Source organism: Vicia villosa, linkage group LG2, assembly GCF_029867415.1.
Source record: "Vicia villosa cultivar HV-30 ecotype Madison, WI linkage group LG2, Vvil1.0, whole genome shotgun sequence".
In the NCBI taxonomy this organism is placed as follows: domain Eukaryota; kingdom Viridiplantae; phylum Streptophyta; class Magnoliopsida; order Fabales; family Fabaceae; genus Vicia; species Vicia villosa.
In genome coordinates, this window is record NC_081181.1 from 159592214 (window position 1) to 159608150 (window position 15937).

The window sequence follows — 15937 nt, forward strand, 5'->3', positions numbered from 1 at the left end:
ATACATACTAAAGTTCAGATGGAGAATATAGAGGAGTGGTGGTTAACTGCTGTGTATGCTAGTCCCAATGATAACAGCAAGAAAGTTTTATGGGAGGAGTTGAAGTCTCTATCGAGCTCCATGCTTGGTGGGTGGATGGTTGTTGGGGATTTCAATGATATAGATGCTATCCATGATAAGAAGGGTGGGTTACCCGCTTCTACTCAAAGATGCCAAAGGATGAGGAGCAGAATGGATGATTGTAATCTTAATAACATGGAGGCTCGTGGTCCAAAATTTACGTGGAGAGGCCCGGTTTACCATGGTGGACAAAGAATCTATGAAAAGCTTGATAGAGCCCTGAGCAATGATGACTGGAAATTCCAATTCCCCGACGCTTTTGTACAGGTTTTGGTGCGTGTTGATTTCTCGGATCACCATCCCATTCTTGTTAATTTGCAAGATACTCCTCCTCGTGTCCAAAAGCGAAATTTTCGTTTTGAAAATGCGTGGCTCATGCACGAATCTTATCAAACTATGCTTTATGAGGTTTGGCAAAAGGATCAACCTTTGACTCAGAATCTTTGTAATGTGGTTAAAGGTATTGAGCACTGGAAATTTGAGACTTTTGACCAAATTAAGCGAATGAAGAAGCGCCTTATGAGACGCCTTGAAGGAGTTCAAATTAAACTCCAGGTCAAGGATAATTATGGTGGTATGAGGAGGCTGGAGAAACATTTACAGCGAGAATTAAATGAGATCCTGAGTAAAGAAGAATTGATGTGGTTCCAGCGGTCTAGAACAATGTGGTTGGCTGACGGTGATCGGAATACAAAATTTTATCACATGAAGACCTTAAATAGAAGAAGAAGGAATAAGATAGTGACTCTCAAAGATGAGAACAACAACTGGATCACTGACCCGGAGGATCTAAAAGCCCATGTCACTATGTTCTATAAGAATCTTTTCTCTTGCCCTCAAAGTTGGTGCAGCTGGAGGCAAACTCAAATCACTTTCCCAAAGCTTAGTGAAGAAATTCTAAATTCCTTGAATAATAATATTAGTGATGATGAAGTGAAGCAAGCTCTTTTCTCGATGAAGGCTTGGAAAGCTCCGGGGCCTGATGGATTTCCTCCGGGATTTTTTCAAAAAGCTTGGAAGACGGTTGGCTCCGATTTGATCAACTTTGTCCGTGATGTGTGGAAGAACCCTAGTAGGATGTCTGAATTTAATAAGACAGACATCTGTCTCATTCCGAAAGTTGAGCATCCCAGCTCAGTGAAGCAGTTTCGGCCCATATCGCTTTGTAACACTTTATATAAGGTTATTAGCAAGGTGGTTGTTGCTAGATTGAAGCCTCTTGTAGCTCAGCTTGTTTCTCCTCTCCAAACGGGCTTTGTCCCAGGTAGATCTATTCATGAGAACATCATCATTGCTAAGGAAGTTATGCATTCCATGCACAAAAAGAAAGGAAGGAAAGGATACTTTGCCATTAAAATTGACCTATCTAAAGCTTATGATAAGCTGAATTGGGAGTTTATTTGGCGTATTCTTGAGGAAATTGAGTTGCCCAAAGAGATAGTTAATGTCATTATGCATGGGGTATCAAGTGTGGAAACTAATGTTAACTGGAACAGGAATAAGAATGAGTATTTTCGTCCCCATCGAGGTATAAGACAAGGAGATCCTATATCTCCTTATCTTTTTGTCCTTTGCATGGATAAGTTAACTCATCTTATAGAGCAGGCTATTCAAATGAAGCAATGGAAACCGTTTCGGATTGGTAATGATGGAACTCTTATTTCGCATCTCATGTTTGCTGATGATTTGCTTATCTTTGGAGAAGCAAATGAGGCTCAAATGATTTGTGTTAAGCATACCCTTGATCAATTTTGTAGCATGTCTGGTCAGGAGATTAGCAAAGAGAAGTCGAGTATTTTGTTTTCTGAAAACGTGTCGCGGAGCATGAGGAATAAGCTGGTCTATCTTTCTGGCTTCCCTGAAACTCACAGTTTTGGAAAATATCTAGGCATACCCCTTAAAGGAACAGCCAATAACAAACATGATTTTCAGTATTTAGTGGATCAAGTGGCTAATAAACTCTCGGGTTGGAAGGCTAGGAATCTGTCTCTTGCTGGTCGAATAACTCTAACCAAGAGTGTCATTGAGGCCGTCCCTGTCTACCCAATGATGACTAATTCTCTCCCGAAATCGTGTATTAAGGATATTGAGAAATTACAAAGAGGTTTTGTTTGGGGAGATACTGAAGATAAGCGAAAATTTCATGCTGTTGGTTGGGAGAAGATCACTAGAGCCAAAAGTATAGGAGGTTTGGGAATTCGAGATCTTAATATTATGAACACTGCTTGTATTCTGAAGCTTGGTAGTAAGATCTTAAATGGTGAAGATGAATTGTGGTGCAAGGTAATGAGGAGCAAGTATTTACAAGGTAATAGCAGTGACAATATACATGCCAAGAATTCTGACTCCCCTCTGTGGAAGGAAATAGTTAGAACTTCTTCACATTTATATGATATGGGCATTTGGAGGATAGGGGATGGTGATAGGATCAATCCTTGGAAGCAGTGTTGGATTGACAAAGGCCTGATCATAGCTGATGCAGGGACTGCTATACCCGATAATTTGGCTCAGCATACTATTAAGGATCTCGTTGACAATTCGGGAGAGTGGAACTGGAGTGTGTTAGCCTGGCTTCCGTTTAATATTCAGCAGAAGATTGCAGCAATTCTCCCGCCTAGGGCTGCTAGTGGCTGTGATGAGTTTATTGTTGCTACGGATGAAGATGGCACGTTCAGCATTAGTTCTATGTACAGGGCCTTGGATGATGGGGGGTATGTGTCGACTGATGATATGTGGAAGGGTGTTTGGAAACTTAGTGTTCCTGAAAGAGTCAAAACTTTTGTTTGGATTCTGTGTCATGACCGTTTGTTAACCAATCATCGGATCCATGCTGCTGGCTTTGGGCAAGATGGGTGCCATTTGTGTGGAGGTGTTAGCGATACGGCTTTACATGCGATGCGTGACTGCAGTATCGTGAAGAGCTTTTGGGAGAGCATAATCCCTGTTTTTCTAACCTTTGATTTTTTCCATGCAGGTTGGCAAGAGTGGATCAAGCTTAACATTTTCAGTAACATTGTAGATCACCCTGATTGGTGCAATGTTTGGGCTATTTGTTGTCACACTCTTTGGACTTGGAGAAACAAAGAAATGCATGATAGTTCATATGCGCGTCCGGCGATGGCTAGAGAAGTGATAGAAGATAAGCTATTACAATACAAGCAGGCCATGATCTTAAGGAATAAAACCATGGGGAGAACTTATGAGCATCACCTTGTTCATTGGGATACTCCGTTAAATCCTTTTGTGAAGCTCAATGTTGATGGAGCCCATGATAGGGACGGAAGCTCTGGGTGTGGTGGTATTATTCGAAACAACCGTGGAGAGTGGATAGGCGGCTTTGCAAAAAAGATTGGCCTTTGTAGTGTTCGAAAGGCTGAGGTGTGGGGCATCTATGTTGGAACCAAAATGGCTTTAGAGCTTGGTGTGCAAAATTTAATTATTGAGTGTGATTCCAGCAAGGCCATTGAGTGTGTCCAAAAGGGCATGAATGGCAGCAAGGGTGGAGATAGGTTGATAGCTAACATTAGCAATATGTTACAGCTTTTTCATAAAGTGGTGATTCGGCATATATATCGTGAGGCTAATTCTTGTGCGAATCTTCTTGCGCAAGAGGGGAAGAAGTTGCAAGAAGAGAGTACTTTTTATAGTGATGCTCCTCCTTGGTTGTTACATCTCATGGATGAAGATATCAATGGTGTTTCTAGATCTAGAAGTGTTCCTTTGTAGTTTTCTTGTTTGCTGGGCTTAGGCCCTCCTTTGTACCAAAAAAAAAAAATGGGGTTTTTTGATTAAATATCCTAACCATAACGTGTATTTTTTTAATTAATGAATAAAAATTAATAATCAAGTAAATACCTTTAAACAAAAAAAAACAATTAATATATAATTAAAACAAAATATATTATCATTACTTATTATTATGTTTTTTAGAAAAAGGAATTAGAGAGAAAAAAATGAAAATAAATTTTATATACAAATAAAATATAAGTAAAATAAAAAAAAAATAAGTATAATAAGAAAATTGGAAAGCTCAGCTTTTATTCAGTATGATGTAGCCTGGGGGTGCATGGTAGGCGTGCGATTCTGATGTGCGTGAGATCTGATAGGGCACGCATATGATGGTCAGAGATTGGGGAACACCGTAGGCGCGCCTTAATTGCATGCATAGGATCTACATATGTGAGAAATCAGAGAAATTCAACAAAATAGTGTGGGGAACAAGGATCGAACCCCCGCCCTATTACACCAACGCGCCTTCTCTTCACCAACACCCCCGCCCTATTACACCAACGCGCCTTCTCTTCACCAACGAGCCAATGATCATTTGTTGTTAATGCTTTCTGCGTTAAACAAGATAAAATAAAAAAAACAGTTGCTGGAAAATTCAAAAACGCGCGCCATCCATGGGTTGTCTTCTTCGTGAAGACCTCTGCTTCTCGCTACGAATCAGATGTGATTTGGTAAGTTATTCAAGGCTGATTCCTGCAAACACAAACCCCACGAAAAACAAACAATACAACGCAAATAACAACCTGTTTCAATTGTAAATCGCGTTATGAACATGATAGAACCATCAATTTGGGCTAATTCGGCCTCTAACTAAAATCCCCAACTTGGAGCTTTGTGAACCCTAACAATGGCAACACGCAAAAACTGCATCCAAACTTTATCAAACTATCCAGAAATCACATAGACACTCATGTAAACATGAATACATAATCAAAATACGATGAACATGCCCAAATTTCCGGAATCGAAACCAAAAATAAAATTGCAAACCGTGACTGAAGGGGCCGAGTTTCTGCGTGTTGTGTTGATCTGTGAGGATTGGTTTACGATTAGAAAGCTTTGAGGAACGTGTTATGATGCTTTGTTTGCCTTGAATCGACCTCTATCTTGGAAACCGATTTTGACTTGTTCTTGAGTTTTTTGAAGTTTGTATAGATTCCTCTTGACTGCAATCCTCGTTCTTTGTATTTGGAGAAGCTGCATACTTATAATAGAATGATTTAGGGTAATAATCTTGAAAGAAATCATATTGAATCACCTATTCTCATGATAAATCTTTGATTGGAAAATTTGTATGGAAACTTCTAATTTTGCATCAAATCTCAATCTTTTTCAACCAAACCATGTGAGAACGAATTTTGCTTACAAATATGGCCCTTAGATGATTATAATTGATTGAGAATCAAAGGCAAATCAAATCTTTTGAATTTTCTTTCAATTATTTGATTTAAATTTCATTTTAAATGAATAAAAATTCAAATAAAAAATGAAATAAAATCAAATGGGCGTGGGAATGGATTTGGAGATTATTAGTAACCCTAGAAACAAGTTTGGATCAAAAAGATTGGGCCTATTTGCAATGAAATCCATTTTTAGCCATTTTTGTTTCACATTTTTCGCCCAAAATTGTCCAACTTTGACAAGGCATATCTCCCTCAATTTTTAAGATATGGAGGATTTCTAGGACTTTTTGGAAACCTCAAGATGTCTTCTACAAGCCACTTTGGAAACTTTTTTCCGTTTGAAGAAATTATCTTGATGATATGGCTCCTAACAAAAATTTGCTTTTTGCGAGCTTCTAGAAGGACCTGTAATGTTTTGAGTCATATCTCTTAAATGAAGCATTTTTAGACTTGGCATGTGAGAGACAAAGTTGTATAGAATTCAATTTCCTTCAAATTGAGATTTGGATGGGAAATTTCTGATGTTCCATGTGAGAGTTATGGCTGGTCAAAGTTCAGTTGACTTTCTCCTATACAAACCCTAATTTAGAAACTTTTGAATTGTTGATTTTTTATCTTTCCCTAATGAACCATGATCAATTATTGATCAAATGGTGAATGATACTTCAATATGAGGATGTTGACAAAAAATTAGTAGTTTTGACTGTACTTTGACCACAGCTGACTTTTAGGTCAAACCAGTCGACTGTTGATTTTCTGAGCAATTGAGTGATCAATCTTTTGAACTGAGACTTGAAATTTGTCATTTGAAACATCATAAACCATGTGAAATTTATTGGAGCCTTTGATTCAATCATTTTCTTCAGGAAACCACAAGCCCTAGTTCCTTGATCCTTTGTTTAGGAGGGATGTTTGTGATCTTTTAAACTTTGATATGAATTTGAATTAAGAGAAATGGGATGGGCAAATTTTGGGGTATGACACACCTCAAGGGAGGTTCATAGAGCTGAGCCAAAGTCATGATTATTCCTGCATCCACTTCCTTGTTTAGAAGACTAAAGAGATTCCCATAATTTTTTTCAATTTTTTATTGTTGATGGGAGGTAAACGAGAGCTCAATGCTTTCAGACTTTCCAATTTGGAAAACATGAACTTGAACAAACATGCATTCCTTTTATCTGACCCCATACTTTCTTAAATGCCCACAATATATTGATAAGTCTCTAGATTCTCTGAAAACAAAATGCACATGCTAAAAAATTTAGTTATGAGAATGCAATGCAATGGTATGCATGGTTTGGATTTATTGATACAACACATTATGAATAGTCTTAGTACGAGTTCTCATGGTAGGAGGATTTTTAGATATGTTTATTTGTGACCAATAGTCCTCTCTCATGTAGGCTATAGGGTTTTTAGAAGGTTCCTAGAGTCACAAATCCAATTTGAAAATAGGGGCACCATAACAGATACTCATTAGACAACAACATCCTCAAGAGGATCAACTCTAGGCGAGGTCTTTATGCCAACCAAATGCGACATATATAAACATACCCTTACTGATTTTTTTCAATACTTATTGTAAGAGTACAAGGAATTAACATGTCACCCCCAAGTAGGGCGTTTTTTACCAAATTATCCCTGTAAAATAACAGAGTATTTGAAATTTTTGGTAATGTATCGGAAATTTCATATATATACCGAAAATTTTGTTGGATTTACCAATTTACCACGCCTGATGCTACATACCGAAAATTTTAAATTTTTGATACCAGATATTTCAAATATCCGGTATGTATCATCTGTTAAAATTAATATCGGAAATGTTAAACTTTCGGTACCGGAAAAATACCGGATATTTTAAATTCCGGTGCGACTTCAGTTTATAAAATTACTGAAAATTTCAAATTTCCGGTAATACTGATACTTACTCTTTTTTGCTTTTTTTAAAACTTGAATTTTGTAAAAATACCAGAATTTTTAAAATATTTGATAAATCGCTCCAAAAACTTAGCAATTTCCGATAAATGGATATTAGATATTTGGTAAACCGCACCAAAACTTAGCAATTTCCGATAAATGGATATTAGATATTTGTAAAATACAAAAAATTTCCAGTATTGACACAAAATGAGTACCAGAAATTTGCTATCAAGTACCAGAATTTTTATTTTTTTTTATGATTTTAGCAACAGTATTCTTTTTAAAAAAAATAATTCTTTTAGAATAAATAGTATCAGAGGTATTTTATGAATAACACAATGGGAGGTGACATGTATAAAACTAACCCACGTTTTTTACAAATTATTATACTAACCATTTTTTAATACTTATACATTTTGAATGAATTTTATAATATGAAATAGAGAGTATTAAAATACAACACTTCATAAATTTGAAGATTAACTTATATCGAGCTATTTGAGCAAATTCATGATCTGCCATATAAAATTGTTTCATAAAAAACTCTACCAAAATGTTGGTAAAAAAAAATTGAATAAAATATAATAGCTTGATGGAAAAGTAATTTTCGGGTCAAATCGGAGCTCCGAAAAGATAACCCATTTCGTGTTCCGAACCCTACCAAAACCCTCAACTTTCTCTGAGAATAAACCTTCTTCTTTTTCTTCAACAAAGCTTAACTTCAATGGCGAAATCACATGCCGCCGGTTTATTCTCGGCACTAACTGCCGCCACAGCCACCGCCGCAATCGGCTCATCTCAAACTTCTTTCTCGGACGGTGTTACTCCTTCTTCTTCAAATGCTTCCGAACCATCTCCCAAAGTTCAAAACAATCATCCGAGGACTACATCTTCTGGTTTCGATCCTGAACCTCTTCTGAGAGGTGTTAAAGCTCTCAAGGAAATAGCTGCTTCACCGAGTCCCAAAAAGGTGCCATTTTTTTCTATGGTTCTAAATTTTATTCTGTTCGGTTATTGTTTTGCATTTGTTTAGGTTTTTATTTTGTTTATTTTTTTTGTTGAAGATATTTGAAATATTGAAGAAACAAGAGGAGACTAAGCAAGCTGAATTTAGGGCTAAGGTTGCTGAGTTTCATCAATTGAAAGCACAACAAGAGACTGTGAGTTTAGTTTATGTATTATGTTAGTTCTACTCTATTTGTCATACACATTCTGCTTGGGATTGTTATTTGAGTTTTCTTTCGGACAATAATGAAGTTTGTTTTAGAGAAGATAGAATTTCAGAACACAGTTTGCTTGGGAATGTACATATTTAATCATGTTTTTATTTTTGTTGACAATAATGAAGTTTGTTTTAGAGATAATGGAACGTAAGAGACAATAATGTAGTTTGTTGATAATAATGAAGCTTGAAGGTTTGCATGGGTGCCCTGTGTGTTGGGCACTCTAACACTTGTACTAGATACCGAACACAGACACTTACACTGTTAGTAAATTTAGAAAATTGAAGTTATTAAATAGTACCACATGAATAGGTGTCATGTCTATCCCTAACATGTGCAAACACGCCTTCAATATGGAGTGTCAGTGCTATGTTGTGTACAAAACTCAGATTCCATTGTTGGAAAATATAAAAAATACTTTTCTTTAGTATTTCTGGCTCGGCATGTTGAAGACAGGGCTAAGATTGATTCGATGATTTTTTTGGATTTTCGGTATTAGATGGATGGATTGAAGGTGAAAGACTTTCAATAGTTCATCAACTTGTTTTGTGATTTTTTGTCGTTGTAAAATAAAACAAAAATGTTCAAATTTTTAATGAATCAATGATGTCTCTCGGTACTTTTTGTTTTTGGCTTTATACCACCGGTTTAATCCGGTTCGGGGGCGAGTTCTGGCATCAAGTGGTTCCATCCCCCTCCCGATCGCAGTTGCGGGGGATCGAACCGTGGTTCTCCCTACCAAGTCCAGCGCCAATCACCACTGGACCAACTAACGATTGGTACTTTTATGAGACTCATTATCATGGGGGAAAATGTTATATATTAATACTTAGCAAGTTCTCACTTATTTTATCCTATTGACTTACATATTTGATATTTATGTTACATGTCTTGTAATTTGGACATTACCGGGTGTTTCTGAGTCGTGTTTGTGCATGTACTTCATAGGAGATAAAAGTTTTCTGTCTGCATTATCTATCAATTTTTTTATTATTTTAAGTTGAAATCGTCTGATAGTTTAATAAATCACATACATTGCCATGTAAGTTCTAGCTTCCTGATGAAATCAGTTCATTTTTTGCAAGTATGGCCTTAGACTATTGATTAGGTGTGAAAGTGAAACCTTCTTTGCTCCTGATCTGTATGCATCTTGTGTTTTGTATTTTTGGCTTATCAATTGGTTTTCCTGACAGGAAAAACAAAGGATTATATATGATGAAGAGAAAAAGCTTGCCCAGCACCAGGCACAAACTAAATCCCAGATGGCTAAGTATGAGGATGAGTTGGCAAGGAAGAGGATGCAGGTATTACATTAGACCATTTGAAAATTGGATTCTTTGTTTTTGTCATTTTAATGAGTCTTTTCTCATTCTTGCATTGTTATTGTCAGGCAGAAAACGAGCAACATAGAGTAAGGAACCAAGAGCTTGTAAAAATGCAAGAAGACTCATCAATTAGACTGGAGCAAGCTCGACGCGCAACAGAAGAACAGATTCAAGCACAGCGAAGGCAAACTGAAAAGGAGAAAGCTGAGATTGAACGTGAAACAATCAGAATAAGTGAAATGGCAGGAGCAGAAGCAAGAGCGCACGAAGCAAAGCTATCTGAAGAGGTTAACAGACGAATACTAATTGAACGTGGTGATGCTGAGCGAGAAAAATGGATTTCTATCATAAATACCACCTTTGACCATGTTGGAGGTACATTTTCTACCGGATGCAACTATGTCATATGCAATAAGTATTTGTTGGAATAAAGCATTGTGTATGTATGCTCTTCATTTTAAAATGAAATTTCACATGTTTTTTTTGAGGTAATGGTATTTTATCAATTTTATTTTCCTCATGTTGTTTAATCATTAGTCGGCTTAACTGTAGTTTGTGGGGTGTATTATTGATTACTTAAATGGATGATAAACTCCATCAGTTTTTGCTTGGCTGGGTTAGAGGAATGTCACACCAATCCCCAAATTTGAAAACTCTGGCTGTCTTTTGCAGGGGGCATTAGAACCATTCTAACAGATCGAAATAAGTTGGTCGTAGCAGTTGGTGGCGTGACTGCTCTGGCAGCAGGGGTCTACACAACAAGGTATAAATTGTCCAGAAAGTTTGGAACGAGCTCCTAAAAATAAAGGAGGGTAAAAAGTAACCGGATGTTATTTTTTGCTTGGCCTAGCCCATTTTTAGAGATGATACAATACACCTTAATTTTTTAACCTCTATTTATCAGGCTATTTCTTATCTCATGGTGAAATTGTACTTTGTAATTTGCATGCTATGCAGAATTTACATTCAGATTGGACTTAATGCAGGGAAGGTGCACGTGTTATTTGGGGGTATGTTGATAGAATATTGGGACAACCATCATTAATACGAGAGTCCTCCAGAGGGAAATACCCCTGGTCTGGCGCGTTTTCTCGAGCCAAAAGCACCCTTTCTCGAAGGGCTGATCCAGATTCCGCTTCAAAAAATGGAAAGGGTTTTGGCGATGTAATTTTGCATCCTTCTCTTAATAAAAGAATTGAGCAACTGGCATATGCAACTGCAAACACAAAAGCACATCAGGCACCATTCAGAAACATGCTTTTTTATGGCCCTCCAGGAACAGGAAAGACAATGGCTGCTAGAGAGTTGGCTCAAAAATCGGTATGATCTTGTACTTGTCTATTTATCTTCTTGTTCTGATTTAATGATTTTCAATTGTTTCACACTACCTACTTTTTTTTTGGTTATGTGTCAAATAAGTAGGCAATTGGCTGTGTGCATTGTTCAAAATTTTGTTTCTCCTATTTCATGGTGAAGTTTATATGTTATGCTTTGCTATATTAGATTAAGTGGAATTCATCAACTTATGAGCAAAAACGTGTCCTCATTTTCAGATTTTTTCCTATTTTCATTTGTCTTGAATTCTCCACAAATTTATTCTCAACTTGTCTTTCTTAACTCAATTTTAGGTTCTTGTTTCTGTGTTATTTAGTAGTTACTAGCTACAAGTGGATATTCAGTACCATGCTTCTGGTTATTGATGTTTTATGAAATATTAAAACATATCCTGTGAACATTTGACCTAATGTGCTCATCTTTTTAGTAACTCACGTTCTTTCCTTTTATTTTTTTTAATTTGTCTAATTTTTGTTTTCAATTTAATTCAGGGATTGGACTATGCATTGATGACTGGGGGAGATGTTGCTCCACTGGGATCCCAGGCTGTAACAAAGATACACCAGTTGTTTGATTGGGCCAAGAAGTCAAATAGGGGTTTACTGCTTTTCATTGATGAAGCTGATGCATTTCTATGCGAGTAAGCAATGCTTCTTCCATTCCATGATTTTTCATATGTTATCTTAGCTTGAGACAACATAAGAGTATTATAATCTGGTAGATGCCATTATGCATATTATTCTGTCTGGAGTATATTTTGTACTTAATGAAAAACAGTTTTGAAGAAGTAGCCAAAATTGCAATGTTAACGAATACTAACATTCTTTGAGAATTATGTGAATGACTTACTGAAGTTTGCAGGCGGAATAAGACGTATATGAGTGAAGCGCAAAGAAGTGCACTAAATGCCCTTCTCTTTCGTACTGGTGACCAGTCTAAAGACATAGTCCTTGCCCTTGCAACAAACCGTCCTGGTGACCTTGATTCAGCTGTGGCAGACCGTATTGACGAGGTCCTAGAATTTCCCTTGCCTGGAGAAGAGGAGCGTTTTAAACTTCTCAAGCTCTACCTAGACAAGTACATAGCTCAAGCTGGATCAAGAAAATCTGGTTTACTGTCTTTCAAAGCAAACCCGCAAAAGATTGAGATTAAAGGATTGACCGATGATATCATAAAGGAAGCCGCAGCTAAAACCGATGGATTTTCCGGAAGGGAAATAGCGAAACTGATGGCAAGTGTCCAAGCTGCCGTGTATGGAAGCGATAACTGTGTTCTTGACGCAAGCTTGTTCCGTGAAGTTGTAGATTACAAAGTTGCTGAACATCAACAGAGAATAAAGTTGGCAGCTTCTGATAAAAACTAGTTAGTGCATGAATGAGGATATATGTTCATAGAGAGAGGTTCTATCGGCAATCTTCTAATGTAGGGCTGGTCTATTCTGCGCATGCATTTTATTCACCGTTGTCCCTAATTGATGGGAAGATTTTGGAATTAAGGGAAGATTTTGGAATTAAATTATAGTGAAATCTTATTTTAGGCTGATAATCACTATTTAATATTGATTCATGATTATATGTAACAAATGATTCAGGTTTTGCTAGCTATCAAGTTTAACATTCTTTTTCTCCCTTGACCACTGGTCATGATTCATGAACTAATAAACGTGATCGAGGAGAGTTTCAATATTTTGGTGTAAGTTTTTATTCTAGTCAATGATCTTATATGATTTTCCAGGTTGTATCAGTGCTACTGTTTTGAGTGTGCAAGCTCTTGAATAAAAATGAAGATTTCAATTTAGTGGAGCATTGTTCAATCACTATTGTGTAATTGAGCCTATATTAAAATTTGTTAAGTAGAATAAAAAAAATTGTGAAAACTTAATTAAAAAGTTATTCACTGTATTTCCAATTTTTTCAATAATGATTAATCATTGTTTGATGGCGATGGACTAAAAAAAACCATTAATTAAGAGTGAACACAAAAGCTGGACGTGTCTATTCTCTTTTTGGACCAATACATTTTTCATTTGATGTATTGATCTAAGGAAAAATAGAGGAAGTTGAGAATAAGAATAGAGAGTCATATCGGTTTCCATCTCATTAAGAGAAGGTTTGTGTTTGTGGTTGAAGCGTATTTGGTTGGAAGGAAAGAGAGAATCTGGCATAGAATTGAATTTGGCAAGTTGCTAATTCTATTCACAGTTGGAATCGAACGACCAAAGAACATGATCTGTAATGGTGAAAGCAGAGAAGGGTATAGATTTTGCGGCAATTTATAAGGTTTTTTTGTTGTAATTAGGGTTTGAATCAGAACTAGTTTTAACAATCGCCGTTAGAATTTATCGATATAACAATAAAGAATTAAGAAGAGGCAGCAACACTAAAACATTGTGATTTTGCTTATAGAATGAAAAAGAATTTAGAAGAGGAAGGTAAAGATAATTTAGATTAGTCCCAATAATAATTAACAAATTTTCTACAACTTTGTCATCTATCACAATTGCTAACCTTATGAAATAAACAAAGTGTCAAGGTAAATAAATTAAAAGAATTATGCATTCATAAGAAATTAAATTCTTCTTATATCACTGAATACCATTCTCTCTATTTTCTTTTTCATAAATAAAACAAGTTATCAGAAGGTTCATTTGCCAACCAATAATAATCAATGGCGAGAATCAGGTCGAAAAATTGCATTCGCAGCAGTAAAGTAATCTCATTAACTAATCGAAACCTCTGAAACTGTTTCAGGTTCAAACCACCTGTTTCCTAGATTGCTCCATTCAAAATATTATTCACTTGGTGTTCAACCGTTCTGGCCAATTCAACGGTGGTTCCAACGTAAGTATGCGGTGTTAACTTTAAGAGATAGGTCTTTGCATTTTGTGGAATATCTAAGCCTTCAATGAAGTCTCTTAAGCATTCTTTGGTAATTGCTTTCCCTCTAGTCAGCTCTTTTAACTTCTCATAAGGCTCGGGAACACTGTATCTTCGCATAACCTATAGAAAAAGCAAGCTATATCAGTTCGCAACCACAATAAGCACTGCAATGTTGTATCAAGTTACAAATATATTTTAGGCATTCGATGTAAAATAAAAAAATATTAAACCAGATAATCGCTTAAAAACAAAAGCATATACATACCGTTTGTATTGGTTCAGCAAGTACCTCCCAGCACTGGTTCAAATCTTCGCTCAAGCGAGATTCGTTGACCTAAGTTGTGGATTATAATATTTACAAGGAAGTTCAATGAATGCGGTTTTTTCTTTAGATTAACTATAAAAACGTGAGAAACTTGCACTTTGCAAATAGGTGGTGACTGCAACTTTTCAGATACACAGAATACTATCTACATATAATGAATCTAACAGAAAAGTAACACAAATTCTGTGTTGGATTGCATACCTGAAGCTTCCCAATTCCTTGAAGTGTGCTTCTATATGCAAGAAGAGAATAACCAAAATTGACACCCATGTTCCTTAAGACAGTTGAATCAGTCAAATCTCTCTACAAAACAAAAAAACACTAACTTGCCTGCCAACGTGAAATCGGTAACTTCATGCTTAGATGAGAAAAACCTCCATTAGCCACGCCTAAATTGCCTTCGCTGTTCTCAAAATCAATGGGATTCACTTTGTGAGGCATAGTTGATGACCCAATCTCCCCGGCCTTAGTTGTCTGCAAAACAAGTTTTGAAAATGAAAACCGATTGATGTTTTTTTTTTTTTAAAAGTCACCGTTCTTTGGCCATAGATAATGTATTAGAAAACTCACCTGCTTAAAGTAGCCCAAAGACATATAGCCCCATTCATCTCTATCAAAGTCGATTAATATATTGTTGAATTGGATGAATGAATGAAAAATCTTGGCCATGTAGTCATGAGTTTCAATCTACCAGTCAAGATGGGTAATATAATCAAATGATTATGATCTCCTAGTGCTAACGTCAAATATATATGTACAACAAAGCGGCAATGGATGAAAAATTCTAAAACAATGCATGTACAGATTTATGTTACTGCTAACAGCCTCAAGATTTAGTTTGGGCTAAACTGGAATAGAACAAGAATTGATAACAAACCTGGGCAACATAAGGATTAAAACGTAATCCAAGAGACAGTACAAACTGTTGTGCAATGTGAGGCCAATTAACATCGGAGTATGCAGAAAGATGAGCATTGTAGTTTCCAACAGCACCGGCAAATTTCCCCATAATCTCAACTTGAGACAGTTCCTTCCTTTCTCTGCTTAGCCTCACAGCAAATATCGCCATTTCCATCCCTAAAGTTGTCGGTGAAGCTGGCTGAAGGATATCACAGAAAAACTATTAAGTTCAAAAATATACAAGCAATAACAAACTAAGTCCTTGCTGGTTGCTCTGAGTCGGCATTATATGCAATATCGCAATATCACAGTCCACAACAATGCACTGAAATCAGGTTACCTGTCCATGAGTGCAAGAAAGCATAGAGATATGAGCATTGTGTTTGGCCATTGTACACAAAGCTTTGATTATTTTATCCATGGCAGGAAACATAACAGAATTGATTGCTTCTTTCAACATCAAGGCATGAGAAAGGTTATTTATATCTTCCGACCTGCATGCAAAGTGAAAAATTCAAGCACCTGTTAAAAAAAATTAGTTTAAAATTACACAATCCAATAAGAAAATAAAATAAAATAAAGTGAATCACAATTCACAACCATAGCAATTTCAGCATTTGAGTGGCACTTGTGTTTCAAGAAATACTCTACAGCTTTAACATCGTGATTTGTGATCTTCTCAAATTTTTTAATCTCGTTAACATCATCTTCGCCA

At 36.3% G+C, this 15937-nt stretch overlaps 2 protein-coding genes across 2 annotated transcripts; one reads left to right on the forward strand and one right to left on the reverse strand.

Annotated features, from left to right (window-relative positions):
- The first annotated feature begins 7856 nt into the window (after positions 1-7856).
- On the forward strand, positions 7857-12801 carry LOC131652731 (uncharacterized). The gene is made up of 8 exons (XM_058922677.1): positions 7857-8205; positions 8300-8395; positions 9652-9762; positions 9849-10158; positions 10456-10546; positions 10770-11103; positions 11610-11758; positions 11980-12801. Exons 1-8 carry the CDS (start codon positions 7960-7962, stop codon positions 12479-12481), a joined length of 1839 nt encoding a protein of 612 aa, XP_058778660.1. The 5' UTR covers positions 7857-7959; the 3' UTR covers positions 12482-12801.
- A 914-nt stretch (positions 12802-13715) lies between these two features.
- LOC131647242 (uncharacterized) lies at positions 13716-15541 on the reverse strand. Its single transcript, XM_058917151.1, is given in 5 exon segments — positions 13716-14117; positions 14263-14331; positions 14524-14796; positions 14893-15009; positions 15200-15541. Coding segments are annotated over 5 exon segments (888 nt in total). The 5' UTR covers positions 15398-15541; the 3' UTR covers positions 13716-13886.
- Between the last annotated feature and the right edge of the window lie 396 nt (positions 15542-15937).

Coding starts and splice junctions, on each gene's coding strand:
- LOC131652731 (XM_058922677.1), top strand. CDS start 7,960: ATGGCGAAATCACATGCCGCCGGTTTATTCTCGGCACTAACTGCCGCC. Junction 8,206..8,299: donor CTTCACCGAGTCCCAAAAAG/GTGCCATTTTTT, acceptor TTTTTGTTGAAG/ATATTTGAAATATTGAAGAA. Junction 8,396..9,651: donor TGAAAGCACAACAAGAGACT/GTGAGTTTAGTT, acceptor TTTTCCTGACAG/GAAAAACAAAGGATTATATA.